At 48.3% G+C, this 14,423-nt stretch overlaps 1 protein-coding gene across 21 annotated transcripts in view; it reads left to right on the top strand.

Annotated features, from left to right (window-relative positions):
- Positions 1-14,423, top strand: part of LOC102138097 (uncharacterized) — an 82,093-nt gene that overhangs the window by 41,622 nt on the left and 26,048 nt on the right. For 19 of the 21 annotated variants that reach the window (XR_012432196.1, XR_012432197.1, XR_012432198.1 and 16 more), the window contains exons 2-3: positions 5,216-5,329; positions 10,031-10,072. Coding sequence is in view for 5 of the 21 variants with exons in the window: in XM_074034391.1 (XP_073890492.1) it covers positions 5,216-5,329; positions 10,031-10,072 (156 nt within the window). In the remaining 16 variants the exon portion in view is untranslated. The remainder of the gene's footprint in view (positions 1-5,215; positions 5,330-10,030; positions 10,073-14,423) is intronic. The other 2 variants (XR_012432199.1, XR_012432195.1) reach the window with 1 other exon arrangement.

The following is a 14,423-nucleotide window of genomic DNA, read 5'->3' on the forward strand; positions in this document are numbered from 1 at the left end:
TTCTGTATTTTTGGTAGAGACGGGGTTTCCCCATGTTGGGCAGGCTGGTGTTAAACTCCTGACCTCAAGTGGATCACAGGTGTGAGCCACCCCCCCGGCCAACATTTCTGTATATCTATGTTTTGGTTTATTTACTAGACAGGAGTGTAGCCATAATCAGTGTAAGATTGCTTTGTATGTTCATCGCCTTTGCCTGTATTTCTTTCGGGGTTGTCTTTTTCTTATTTTTAGCATTTTTTTCATATATTTTAGATATAAATTCACTTTGAGTGGTGGACATTGCAGAAATCTTGAGTAGAATGTAATACATTCCTGACGTTTCTCCAATGGCTGTATTTTTTAGGATGGATCCACTTAATGTTGAGTAGTTTATTCTGGTTTTGTGTTTGCCAATTTTAGTAATTTATATTTTCTAGGAAAGTGTCCCATTTAATTTTGAATTTGTGGCAATTATTTATAGTAATCTTACAATTATAAAACTCGACCATTGCCAGGCGCTGTGGCTCACGCCTGTAATCTCAGCACTTTGGGAGGCCAAGGCGGGTGGATCATTTGAGGTCAGGAGTTGGATACTGGCCTGGCCAACATGGTGAAACCCCGTGTCTACTAAAAATACCCCAAAAAAAAAATTAGCTGGACAGTAGCGGCACACGCCTGTAATCCCAGCTATCAGGAGGCTGAGGCAAGAGAATCGCTTGAGCCTGGGAGGTAGAGGTTAAGTGAGTCAAGCGTATGCCGCTGCAGTCTCATCTGGGCAACAGAGTGAGACCCTATCTCAAAAAATAAAAAAAAAATCAAACCTTGACCGTATCTGAAATTGTCTTTTTCATATCTTCTCTTGCTCAATTTTGCCTGGATTCTGGTCGATTTTATTAATCTTAAATACAAGCCAATTATTTTATTAGTTTTAATAAAACCTTTCCAAGAATTAAGCTTTTTCTTTTTAACTTATTATTGTAGTCCTGATATATGTATTAAATAAAAAGTGAAACGTAATAACATTCAGCTGAGGTGGCTAGCATGGAAAAAAGAATAGGGAGCATCCACCCCCATTTGTCCAGTCTGTGTCTCCCAGAAAAAGACATTTAAAAAGGAAAAAAAAGCACAAACCCCCAAAGATAAAAGCATATGAGGAGACATTAAGAAGAAGAGCGGAATACTTACTCTGTTTTATGGAATAAAGTGTTTTTCCACTTAAAACAAAAAAATAGAGCAGGTTAAAAAAGAAATTTCTGCCACAAATGTATCACCTGAATCTAATCATGAGATATTAAACCTAAATTGAGTAATGTTCTTTTTTTTTTTTTTTGAGACAATCTTACTCTGTTGCCCAGGCTGGAATGCAGTGGCACTGCCTCGGCTCACTGCAACCTCTGCCTCCCGGGTTCAAGTGTTTCTTCTGCCTCAGCCTCCCCAGTAGCTGGGATTACAGGCACCCACCACCACACCCGGCTAATTTTTGTAGTTTCAGTGGAGACAGGGTTTCACAGTGTTGGCCAGGCTGGTCTTGATCTCCTAATCTCAGGTGATCCACCTGCCTTGGCCTCCCAAAGTGCTGGGATTACAGGCGTGAGCCACCACGCCTGGCCTGTTTTATTTTTTTAATAGAGACAGGGGTCTCGCTATGTTGCCCAGGCTGGCCTTGAACTCCTGGGCTCAAGGGATCCTCTCGCCTTGGCCTTCCTGAGTGCTGGGATTATAGGTGTGAGCCACCATGCCTGGCCCCAGTGGTTTTAATGGTAGCCCAAGTACATGCAGATTTGTAGTTATTTAGAGATCTCTTGCTGTGCATACCTGGGAAAATGCACCTAACATCTGCTGGCCATGTATAAGACAAACCATGTGACTATCAAGACCCCAAGGCTAGCTGGGCGTGGTGGCTCATGCCTTTAACCCCAGCACATTGGGAGGCTGAGGCAGGCAGATCACCTGAGGTCAGGAGTTCAAGACCAGCCTGGCCAACATGGGGAAACCGTGTCTCTACAAAAATACAAAAATCAGCCAGGCATGATGGCAGGGGCCTGTAATCCCAGCTACTTAGGAGGCTGAGGCAGAATCGCTTGAACCCAGGAGGCAGAGGTTGGAGATCGTGCCACTGCACTCCAGACTGGGTGACAGAGTCAGATTCCATATCAAAAAAACAAAACAAACAAACAAAAAAAAACACCCTAAAGCTCTCAGAGATACCCAGGAGCTGGCCCTGCCCCCTCTCCTTCTGGGTAATGAATGCCAGCCATGCCACAGCCCTGGGATGGCGTCTAGTACGAGGGGCTTCCTGCCCGCACAAAGCCTCGCCCAGGTGCCGCTCGTGTGTGCTCTGCCACCTTGTGGTGGGACGTTTTTCATCAGCCCTGAAGTCCCTCCAGCCGCCTGCACAAATGTGGTAAAATGTTAGTATTTGGAAGATCTAGATGAGAAGGGTATTTGGAAATTCTTTGTACTATTCTTGAAACTTTCCTTTGAGTCTCAAGTCACTCAAGTAAAAAGTTAAAAAGCTAAAATCACGGCCGGGCGCGGTGGCTCACGCCTCTAATCCCAGCACTTTGGGAGGCCGAGGCGGGCGGATCACGAGGTCAGGAGATCGAGACCATCCTGGCTAACACGGTGAAACCCTGTCTCTACTAAAAAAAAAAAAAAAAATGCAAAAAATTAGCCGGGCGAGGCGGCGGGCGCATGTAGTCCCAGCTACTCGGGAGGCTGAGGCAGGAGAATGGCGTGAACCCAGGAGGCGGAGCTTGCAGTGAGCCGAGATCGCGCCATTGCACTCCAGCCTGGGCGACTAAGCGAGACTCTGTCTCAAAAAAAAAAAAAAAAAAAAAAAAAAAAAAAAAAAAAAAAGCTAAAATCATTTATTGGAAAGGATTTGTTTAAACCACCTCCCCAAAAAAATTTGGTTTGTATTTAAAACTAATAAATTAGACAAACTTCAGTCTGCACTGATCAAGGGAGAATAGAAATAAGCTATTTTTAGAATGGAAGACAAGATCATTTCAGATACAGTAGATTTTCTTTTCTTTTCTTTTCTTTTTTGAGACAGAGTCTTGCTCTGTCGCCCAGGCTGGAGTGCGGTGGCACGATCTTGGCTCCACCGCAACCTCCATCTCCCTGGTTCAAGCAACTCCCCTGCCTCAGCCTCTGGAGTAGCTGGGATTACAGGTACACGCCACCACGCCCGGCTAATTTTTTTGTATTTTTAGTAGAGATGAGGTTTCACTATGTTGGCCAGACTGGTCTCGAACTCCTGACCTCAGGCAATCTGCCCGCCTCAGCCTCCCAAAGTGCTGGGATTATAGGCGTGAGCCACCGTGCCTGGGCTTTTTTTTTTTTTTTTGAGATGAAGTCTCACTCTGTTGCCCAGGCTGGAGTGCAGTGGCATGATCTTGGCTCACTGCAACCTCCACCTCCTGGGTTGAAGCAGTTCTTCTGTCTCAGCCTCCCTGAGTAGATGGGACTACAGGCATGTGCCACCATGTCCAGCTAATTTTTTATTTTGCAGTTTTAATAGAGACAAGGTTTTACCATGTTGACCAGGCTGGTCTCGAACTCTTGACCTGAGGTGATCCACCCGCCTCGGGCTCCCAAAGTGCTGGGATTACAGGCGTGAGCCACCGCGCCTGGCCAGTAGATTTTTAAAAAATGAGATGTTACTATAAATCATTTAATGGCATAAATCTGAAATTAAGTAAGACATATTTGTAGAAAATTGTAAATTGCTAAAATTGACTGACATAGAAAACCCGAATGAACCACTTCTACACATTGCAAAAGTCTTGAAGAGAGTTTGATAAAATTCCTAAAAAACATATAGGCCTGGTATTTCTTTGGGAATATTTTCAAGTATGGATTCATTTCATATTTAGGGGTTTAAATATTTGTTTGCATTCTTTTTATTTTCTAATTTTATTGTTTTTTGAGTTAGTGGGATCTATGCAATGTATATATTTTTGTTTTGATATTCAGGTTTGCTTTTATGCTTGCTTTTTTTTTTTTTTTTTTTTTTTTTGAGATGGAGTTTTACTCTGTCACCCAGGCTGGAGTGCAGCAGTGCAATCCTGGCTCACTGCAACCTCTGCCTCCTGGGTTCAAGTGATTCTCATGCCTCAGCCTCCCAAGTAGCTGGGATTACAGGCATGCACCACCATGCCTGGCTAATTTTTGTATTTTTAGTAGAGACAGGGTTTCGCCATGTTAACCAGGCTGGTCTCAAACTCCTGACCTCAAGTGATCCACTTGCCTCAGCCTCCCAAAGTGCTAGGATTATAGGCGTGAGCCACTACACCTAGCCTGTAGTAATTTTCTATTGTTGTATGATAGATTGCCACTCATTTGGTGACTAAAACCACACCCACTTACACAGAGTTTGGGAGGTCAGAAATTCTGGCGGCCTTGCCTATGGGTTCCACACTCCAGGTAGCCCCTGGCTCAAAGGAACGTGTAGGCTGGGGCTGGGCTTTTAGCTGAAGGCTCTGGGAAGAATCTGCTTCCAAGTGCATTTAAGGTGGTTTGCAGAATTCTGTTTTAAGACTCAGGTCCCTGATTCCTTGCTGGCTGTCAGCTGGGGGCCACACTCAGCTCCCTAAGCCCACCAGCTTGCTTTCCAACGGGGTCCCCCATTTTTTTTTTTTTTTTTTTTTTTGAGACAGAGTCTCGCTCTGTCACCCAGGCTGGAGTACAGTGGTGTGAGCTTGGCTCACTGCAACCTCTGCCTACCGGGTTGCAGTGATTCTCCTGCCTCAGCCTCCCTGGTAGCTGGGATTACAGGCAGGCGTCACCACACCTGGCTAATTTTTGTATTTTCAGTAGAGACGGAGTTTCACCATGTTGGCCAGGCTGGTCTCAAACTCCTGACCTCAGGCGATCCACCGTCTCGATCTCCCAAAGTGCTGGGATTAGAGGCGTGAGCCACCGCACCCAGCCGGTCCCTCCATTTTCAAAGCCAGAAACAGCATGGACTCCGTCTTGTGTTCCAGGCTTTCTGACTTTCCCTTCTGCCACCGATTGGTTTCTCTCCATCGGGGTAAAGGTATCCTGCTCATGTCTTCTCTTCCCCCTGTAGAGGTGGGGTGTTTGTTGACCAGGCTGGTCTCAAACTCCTTGGCCTCAAGCGATTCTCCTGCCTCAGCCTCCCAAAGTGCTGAGGTGACAGGTGTGCTAATGTTTTCATGTGAGCCTCACTGCGTCATTGTAATTTCGGGTTTTCCTCGTGTCTTTGCAGAAGCTCAGGATCGGACTTTGTCAGGAAGGTGGGTCACTCCTCTCAGCACCTCAAGCTTGTTTCTACCCCGGTCCCGAGAGCTGCAGAGGCTGGAGTTTGAGTCCCCACCTGAAGGTAAGTTCTCAGTAGGGGAGCGGAGCCTTGGCAGCCAAGTGGATTTGTGCAAGTGTTAGAGGCCCAGGCATGCCGGAAGTAAAACATTCCTGTGAAGAAGAACTTGGCAGCAGGGAGCAGGAATCTGCTTTGGAAAGCGAGACCCCAGTTCTGAGACCTCTTCACATAGCTTAGGGCTGAAGCCGGAGGGCCACGTGGAGGGTGGCAGCTCCCAACGTCCGTGTACCTGGGGCCGGGCACGGTGGCTCTTGCCTGTAATCCCAGCAATCTGGGAGGCCGAGGTGGGCGGATCACCTGAGGTCAAGAGTTCGAGATCAGCCTGACATGGCAAAACCCTGTCTCTACTAAAAATACTAAAATTAGCTGAGTGTGGTAGCAGCTGCCTGTAGTCCCAGTTACTCGGGAGGCTGAGGCAGGAGAATCGCTTGAACCCGGGAAGCGGAGGTTGCAGTGAGCCAAGATGACACCACTGCTCTCCAGCCTGGGCAACAAGAGTGAAACTCCATAAAAAACCCAAGGTCCATGTACCTGAAATGGCCCCAGCCCGCTTGGGGACAGAGTAAACCTGGGTGGTCACGTCAAGGGATCATCTAGGTTTCAATTGAGTGGAAGCCTTGCTAGGAAGAGAAAGAGGATCTTGCTTTAGGGAGTGCAAGTTTGCGGGCTCAGGGCCAGAGCATGTCCCTGGTTCTCAGAGGACAAGCCCGGCCCACGCTGTCTCTGGATCATTTGCAATTCCCATCATCCTCTCCTGCCTGTGCAGCCCGAGCGTCCGCTCTGCCCATCCCACTGGCACCTCCGGACCTGGCTTCTACCACGATGGAACCAGGGGTGTGCAAGGGAGAGAACACAGTCATAGCTTTTTAGTTTCTGTTTCTGGTTGGGCCAGTAAAGCCCCTTCCTCATCCCTCTTTTCCACTTAGCAGTAGAGACAGAAACTAAAAGCCATGGCCTCAGGCTGCTAAACAAAACCAAAACAACAACAAAATAAGGTGGGTTGAACAAGCTTGAGTAAATAAACTCTTACACTATGTCAAGCCATAGAATTTGCTTCCTTTTTTTTTTTAGTGACCGATTTTGGCTTTCTGCAACCTCCGCCTCCCGGGTTCAAGCAATTCTCCTGCCTCCGCCTCCCGAGTAGGTGGGATTCCAGGCGCCCACTATCATACCTGGATAATTTTTGTATTTTTGGTAAAGATGGGGTTTCGCCCTGTTTGCCAGGCTGGCCTCAAACTCCTGACCTCAGGTAATCCACCTGCCTTGGCCTCCCAAAGTGTTGGGATCACAGGCGTGAGCCACCACACCTGGCCAGAATTTGCTTTCTTAACCTGAGTTTTTTGCTTCTCCTTCTCATGTCAAAGACTAAACAAAATGGGTGTGAGAGAGACATTCAGAACTGCCAGGCTCAGTAGAGGGCGAGCTGGCACTCACGCCCAGGGCTCCCGAGCACCAGCCAGGGGCTTCTTGCACTGTTCCACAATCATGGCTAAGACTTGCCCCGTCCCACCTTCTCCACCTTCAGCCCTCCCCATGGCTTTCCTTTCGCCAGGGGAAGGACATTGATAGGAGCCCATGAGGAGAAAACCCAGTAAAATGCATGTATATTCTTATGAAATATTTGCATATGAAACAGCACCAGTTTATTGTTGAAGAAATTAGAAAAAATACGTTAAGAAAAAAATCCTCAGCCGGCCGCGGTGGCTCAAGCCTGTAATCTCAGCACTTTGGGAGGCCGAGACGGGCGGATCACGAGGTCAGGAGATCGAGACCATCCTGGCTAATGCGGTGAAACCCCGTCTCTACTAAAAAAATACAAAAAACTAGCTGGACGAGGTGGTGGGCGCCTGTAGTCCCAGCTACTCAGGAGGCTGAGGCAGGAGAATGGTGTAAACCTGGGAGGCGGAGCTTGCAGTGAGCTGAGATCCGGCCACTGCACTCCAGCCTGGGCGACAGAGCGAGACTCCGTCTCAAAAAAAAAAAAAAAAAGAAAAAAATCCCCCCAGTGAGGTGGCTTATGCCTGTAATCCCAGCACTTTGGGAGGCTGAGGCAGGAGAATCACTTGAGCCCCTAGGAGTTTGAGACCAGCCTAGGCAACATAGTGAAACCCTGTCTCCAGAAAAAATACAAAAATTAGCTGGATATGATAGTATGTGTCTGTAGTCCCAGCTACTTGGGAGGCTGAGGCCGGAGGATCACTTGAGCCCAGGAGGCAGAGGTTGCAGCGAGCTGTGAATGTGCCACTGCACTCCAGCCTAGGTGACAGAGTGAGACCCTATCTGAAGAAATAAAACCAACCAAACCAAAATCCTACCATGCAAAGATAATCATTGTTAATATTCTGTGTGTTTTGTGTTTTCTTCAGATTCTTTTTATTTTATTTTTTGAGATGGAGTTTTGCTTTGTTGCCCAGGCTGGAGTACAATGGCGCGATCTCAGCTCATGGCAACTTCCGCCTCCCCGGTTCAAGCAATTCTCCTGCCTCAGCCTCCCAAGTAGCTGGGATTACAGGCATGAGCCACCATGCCCGGATAATTTTGTATTTTCAGTAGAGATGGGGTTTCACCATGTTGGTCAGGCTGGTCTCAAACTCCTGACCTCAAGTGATCCACCCGCCCTGGCCTCCCAAAGTGCTGGGATTACAAGCTTGAGCCACTGTGCCTGGCCCAGAATTTTTTCTTTATAGATGTATGTTTACAAACTTATTACATGTGCTGTAGTTTGTAGTTGATGTATACAAACAAGAAACAGGCCAGACACAGTGATGCATGCTTGTAATCCCAGCACTTTGGGAGGCCAAGGCGGGAGGATCACTTGAGGCCAGGAGTTCAAGACCAGCCTCGGCAACATAGCAGGACCCTTACTCTACAAAAAGCATATATGTATATGTGTGTGTGTGTATATGTGTGTGTGTATATATATATATGTAAAGTGTTTTAGATGGAATCTCACTCTGTTGCTCAGGCTGGAGTATGGGGTGCAATCACAGCTCACTGTCACCTCCACCTCCGAGGCTCAAGCAATTCTCCTGCCTCAGCCTCCCAAGTAGCTGGGATTACAGGGATGAACCACCATGCCTGGCCTCTACAAAAAATAAAAATAGGCCAGGCACGGTGGCTCATGCCTGTAATCCCAGCACTTTGGGAGGCCAAGGCGGGTGGATCACCTGAGGTCAGGAGTTGGAGACCAGCCTGGCCAACATGGTGAAACCCTATCTCTAGTAAAAAAACAAAAAATTAGCTAGGCGTGCTGGTGTGCGCCTGTAATCCCAGCTACATGGGAGGCTGAGGCATATGAGAATCACTTGAACCCAGGAGGAACAGGTTGCAGGAAGCCAAGATTGCTTAAAAAAGCCTCCCAAGTAGTTGAGATTACAGGGACAGGTCGTAGGGAGCCGAGATTGTGCCATACCACTGCACTCCAGGGCGACAGGCGGAGACCCCATCCCATTAAAAATGTTTTCTTACAATATTTTTGGGGGGATGGAGTCTCACTCTGTCACCCAGGCTGGAGTGCAGTGGTACGGCACGATCTCGGCTCCCTGTGACCTCTGCCTCCCAAGTTCAAGAGATTATCCTGCCTCAGCCTCTTGAGTAGCTGGGATTACAGGCACCTGCCACCACATCTGGCTGAGTTTTGTATTTTTAATGGAGACGGGGTTTTACCATTTTGGCCAAGCTAGTTTTGAACTCCTGACCTCAGGTGATGCACCTGCCTCAGCCTCCCAAAGTGTGGTGACTACAGGCGTGAGCGTCTGTGTCCGGCCTGTTTCTTCAGAATAAATTTCTAATAATTACATTTTTGGGTAATGGGTGGGGGTTGTAGTAAATTGCACATTGATTACTGAGACACAGATACACATACTCATTAAGAAAAACTCCAGTCGGTCATGGTGGCTCACCCCTGTAATCTCAAGGTTTTGGGAGGCTGAGGCAGGCAGATTGCTTGAACCCAGGAGTTTGAGACCAGCCTGGGCAATACAGTGAGACCCTGTCTCTACCAAAAAAGTTAAAAAATCAGCTGGGCATGGCTGGGTGCAGTGGCTCACGCCTGTAATCCCAGTACTTTGGGAGGGCAAGGTGGGTGGATCACGAGGTCAGGAGATCGAGACCATCCTGGCTAACACGGTGAAACCCCTTCTCTACTAAAAATATAAAAAATTAGTCAGGTGTGGTGCGTGCACCTGTAGTCCCAGCTACTTGGGAGGCTGAGGCAGGAGAATGGCGTGAACCCAAGAGGCAGAGCTTGCAGTGCGCAGAGATCGTACCACTGTACTCCAGCCTGGGCAACAGAGCGAGACCCTGTCTCAAAAAAAATATATATATATATATATTAGCTGGGCATGTGACACACCTATAGTCCTAGCATCTCGGGAGGCTGAGGTGGGAGGATCACTGGAGCCTGGGAGTCCAAGGCTGCATTGAGTCATGATTGTATCGCTGTGTTCTAGCCTGGGCAACAGAGTGAAACCCCATCTCAAAAAACAAAACAAAAATCCAAGTCAGGCCTCACAAGAGTGAGTCCCTGTGACATTTCCAAGGTGAAGGCTTTGCTCTGATAATGGGGACCCTTCAGAGAAGGTTTTCTCCCACCTGTGCCCGCAATGGGTGGGGTGGGGGGTGGTCCCAGCAGTTGATCAGGAGCCCCTGGACAAGCGTGGCCTCTCACATCCTCTCTCCCCATCCCGACATCTGCCTTCACAGGTGTCTGCTTTCCCACAACAGCAAAGAAGAACCATGGCCCAGGTGAGTGTGGCATCTTTCTACTGCGCTTTTTCAGCAGGGATTTCGGATGCTGATAAGAACATGACTAATAAAGGCTGGGCGTGGTGGCTCACACTGGTAATCCCAGCACTGTGAGAGGCCAAAGTGAGCAGATCACCTGAGGTCAGGAGTTCGAGACTAGCCTGGCCAACGTGGTGAAACCCTGTCTCTACTAAATACACAAAACTATGGCCCGGTGCGGTGACTCACACCTATAATCCCAGCACTTTGGGAGGCCGAGGCGGGCGGATGATGAGGTCAGGAGATGGAGACCATCCTGGCTACGGTGAAACCCCGTCTCTACTAAAAATACAAAAAGCTAGCTGGGCGTGGTGGCGGGCGCCTCTGGTCCCAGCTACTTGGGAGGCTCAGGCAGGAGAATGGCATGAACCCAGGAGGCAGAGCCTGCAGTGAGCTGAGGTTACGCCACTGCGCTCCAGCCTGGGCAACAGAGTGAGACTCTGTCTCAAAAAAATAAATAAATAAAAACAAATAAAAATAAAAATACAAAATTAGACAGGTGTGGTGGCAGGTGCCTGTAATCCCAGCTACTCGGGAGGCTGAGGCAGGGGAATTGCTTGAACCCAGGAGGTAGAGGTTGCAGTGAGCTGAGATCGCGCCATTGCGCAATCGCGCCCAGCCTGATGCTTGTAAATTTATATCTGACATTCCTGTCACTTTAAAAAGGCAGGCAGAGGGCCAGGCGCAGTGGCTCACACCTGTAATCCCAGCACTTTGGGAGGCCAAGGCAGGCAGATCACGAGGTCAGGAGATCAAGACCATCCTGGTTAACACTGCAAAACCCCGTCTCTACTAAAAAAACAAAAAATTAGCCGGGCGTGGCGGGCACCTGTAGTCCCAGCTACTCAGGAGGCTGAGGCAGGAGAATGGCATGAACCTGGGAGGCGGAGGTTGCAGTGAGTCGAGATTGCGCCACTACACTCCAGCCTGGGCGACAGCGAGACTCTGTCTCAAAAAAAAAAAAAAAAAAAAAGGCAGGCAGAGTACATCTAATATACGACTTGTGTTGTCTGTTTTAGACAACTGTGTCTACTTCTCAGGGGAAATACAGCTCTTTCGGGCATTTAAAGATATATTTGATCTTTGTATGCGAGATGTAGCAGACCCATTCCTCAATAACAACCACCTTGAAAGAAACACCACAACAAATCTCCTGCGAGTTTTCTTCCCCTCTGTGTAAACAGCAGGTATTATGCCAAAGCTGCCGTCTGTGGTTCTGTTGGTTTGGTTTGAGGATGCAGAACACTCAGGCCTACAGAGACAGCCTTGTGTGGCGCCAAGTGACCTGGATGTAACACTGCATTACCTAGAGGAACGAATGAACGAACTGCGTGTTCTTGAAATGACCTGCCATGTCTACCGCCACACCACCCGGAACGTGCCTGATCTCGTCTGAAATTGCTTGCCATGATGGTTTTTATTTTTTAAATTAAAAAAAATTTTTTTTGAGATTCAGAGTCTTGCTCTGTCACCCAGGCTGGAGTGCAGTGGCACGATCTTGGCTCACTGCAACCTCCCCTTCCTGGGTTCAAGTGATTCTCCTGTCTCAGCCTCCTGAGTAGCTGGGAATATAGGCGTGGACCACCACGCCCAGCTAATTTTTGTATTTTTAGAGATGGAGTTTCATCGTATTAGCCAGGCTGGTCTCGAACTCCTGACCTCAGGTGATCCGCCCCCTTGGCTGCTAGCTCTCTTTGCATGTAAGTGACATCAGTGTTTTCCATCAGTCTGGAAGCTTTCTCCTTCTTCCGCTCTTCACCCCGGGTTCTAGGAATGTGTGAGTGTGGAGTGCACTGGTCAGAAGTTCTAATTCAAGTTCTAATCTTGAAGTTGTAAGAGCCAGAAATCTAACTAGAAGTAGGTTAGGATTTAAAAAACAAAAAGTAATTCTAGAACTTTGGGAAGCTGAGGCAGGAGGATTGCTTGAGGCCAGGAGTTCAAGAACAGCCTGGGTAATGTGGCAAGACCCCGTCTCTACAAAAAATACAAAAGTTAGCCAGGCGTGGTGGCACATGCCTGTATTTGCAGCTGCACGGGAGGCTAAGGTGGGAGGATCACTTGAGCTTAGGAGGTCGAGGCTGTAATGAGCTGTGATCATGCCTTTGGACTCCAGCCCGGGTGACAGATGGAGAGCCTGTCTCAAAAAAAAAAAAAATCTATAAGGCAGCACACAAGCCTTGGGAAGAGCAGGTGTGCAGTCGGGCTCCAGAGGCATCTGGCAACCCAGGTATCGCCAGGAATCTTTCTTGTTCCCTGTTCTCTGCTTCTGTGACTTTCTTCTCAGGCTGACTTTGTCAATGTGGCCAGAAATAGCGTAGCCACAGCTTGTCTCCTGACAGCTGCAAGTTCTGCCGCAGTGAGGGACTGAACCTCCTTTCACTGATCCAGTTTGAAAGCTCTCTGGGGAGGATTCCATTGGTCCAGCCTGGCTCAGGTGTATTAGGCCCTCTGTCCGGGCAGCTGTGCACAGGGCAGGAAGGGGTTGGTCCCAGAGGAAGATGAGGCCTCGTGAACTTTACCACTGTCCACTCCAGGAAGGAAAATGCTCACAGAGCCTGGGTTTCTTTGTGCTTTGTGAAGCCAGGGATGTCTGGGTGTTTCACACCAGAAATGTCTCAGAGCAGTAGAAGAGGCTAGAACAAGGTGGCGAGCCACACCTGCCCTGTCTGTGAAGCTGGACGTTTCACTTGCTGTCTTCCTTGGAAGCACTATTTTTTTTTTTTTTTTTTTTTTTTTTTTTTGAGGTGGAGTCTCATTCTGTCACTCAGGCTGGAGTGCAGTGGCGCAATCTCAGCTCACTGCAACCTCCACCTCCCGGGTTCACGCCATTCTCCTACTTCAGCCTCCTGAGTAGCTGGGACTACAGGCACCCGCCACCACTCCCAGCTAATTTTTTTGTATTTTTAGTAGAGACGGAATTTCACCATGTTAGCCAGGCTGGTCTCGATCTCCTGACCTTGTGATCTGCCCGCCTCGGCCTCCCAAAGTGCTGGGATTACAGGAGGGAGCCACTGCACCCGGACAGAAGCCACTGTTTTGTAGGAAGCCGAGTGCCACTGGAAATGACTCCCTGTTAGGGCAATCTGGGCACTAAAGATGACAATGTACCGTTTCAACGCTGTCTGTCCAGCACTTTTGTAGTCTCTGTGCTTTTCATATGTTATTTCATGAATAAACCCATGAGAGGCATATCTATAGAAATTACATATTTACATGGCAATTATATATTTATATAGAAATTATATATGAATAAATTACATAGAAATTACAAAGACATGTATTAACTATGTAGACATTGTATATGTATAAAACTAGACATTGTGTCTATATATACTAGATGTGTATGTAAACTACATTAACTCTATATTCATATGTATGTACATGTACATATACTATAGCTCATGCCTGTAATCCCAGCACTTTGGGAGGCTGAGGTGGGCAGACCACCTGAGGTCAGGAGTTCAAGACCAGCCTGGCCTCATGGCGAAACCCTGTCTCTACTAAAAATGCATAAATTAGCTGGGTGTGTGCCTGTAATCCCAGTTACTTGGGCGGCTGAGGCAGGAGAATCACTTGAACCCAGGAAGCAGAGGTTGCAGTGAGCCGATACTGCACCACTGCACTCCAGCCTGGGCAACACAGTGAGACCCCCACCCCCCCCCAAGAAAAAGAAAGTCATTGGCTTCAGCAGCCTTTAGCCCTTGGTGATAAGTTTTCTAGAGATCGGAGTGTGGAAGAGAACCCAGGCTCCTTAGGGTGATTGGAGATCTGGGCTTCTTTGTGGATTGCCTCTCCCGCTCCCACGTAGCTCCTGGTCCCTGCTGCTGCCCCCGGGCTGTGCCCTGCTTCCTGACCCTCCTCTGCACATGCTTGTCCCACCGTTGGGGACGCTTTGGGTCACCCATTTGCCTATGAGCATCCCTCACCACCCCAGCAGCATGTGTCCGGTGTGCCCACTGCAGCCCTTTCTACCCAGCATCCCCCCTTGAGCTCCACCATAGTGACAAAAGCACCCCAACCCTCACTTTTTTTTTTTTTTTTTTTTTTTTTTTTTTTGAGACAGACTCTTGCTCTGTCATCCAGGCTGGAATGCAGTAGCGCGATCTCGGCTCACTGCAAGCTCTGCCTCCCGGGTTCAAGTGTTTCTCCTGCCTCCTGAGTAGCTGGGATTACAGGTGCCCGGCACCATGCCCAGCTAATTCTTTTGTATTTTTAGTAGAGATGGGGTTTTACCATGTTGGCCAGGCTGGTCTTGAACTCTTGCCCTCAAGTGATCCACCTGCCTCGGCTTCCCAAAGTGCTGGAATTACAG

Source organism: Macaca fascicularis, chromosome 3, assembly GCF_037993035.2.
Source record: "Macaca fascicularis isolate 582-1 chromosome 3, T2T-MFA8v1.1".
Lineage (NCBI taxonomy): Eukaryota > Metazoa > Chordata > Mammalia > Primates > Cercopithecidae > Macaca > Macaca fascicularis.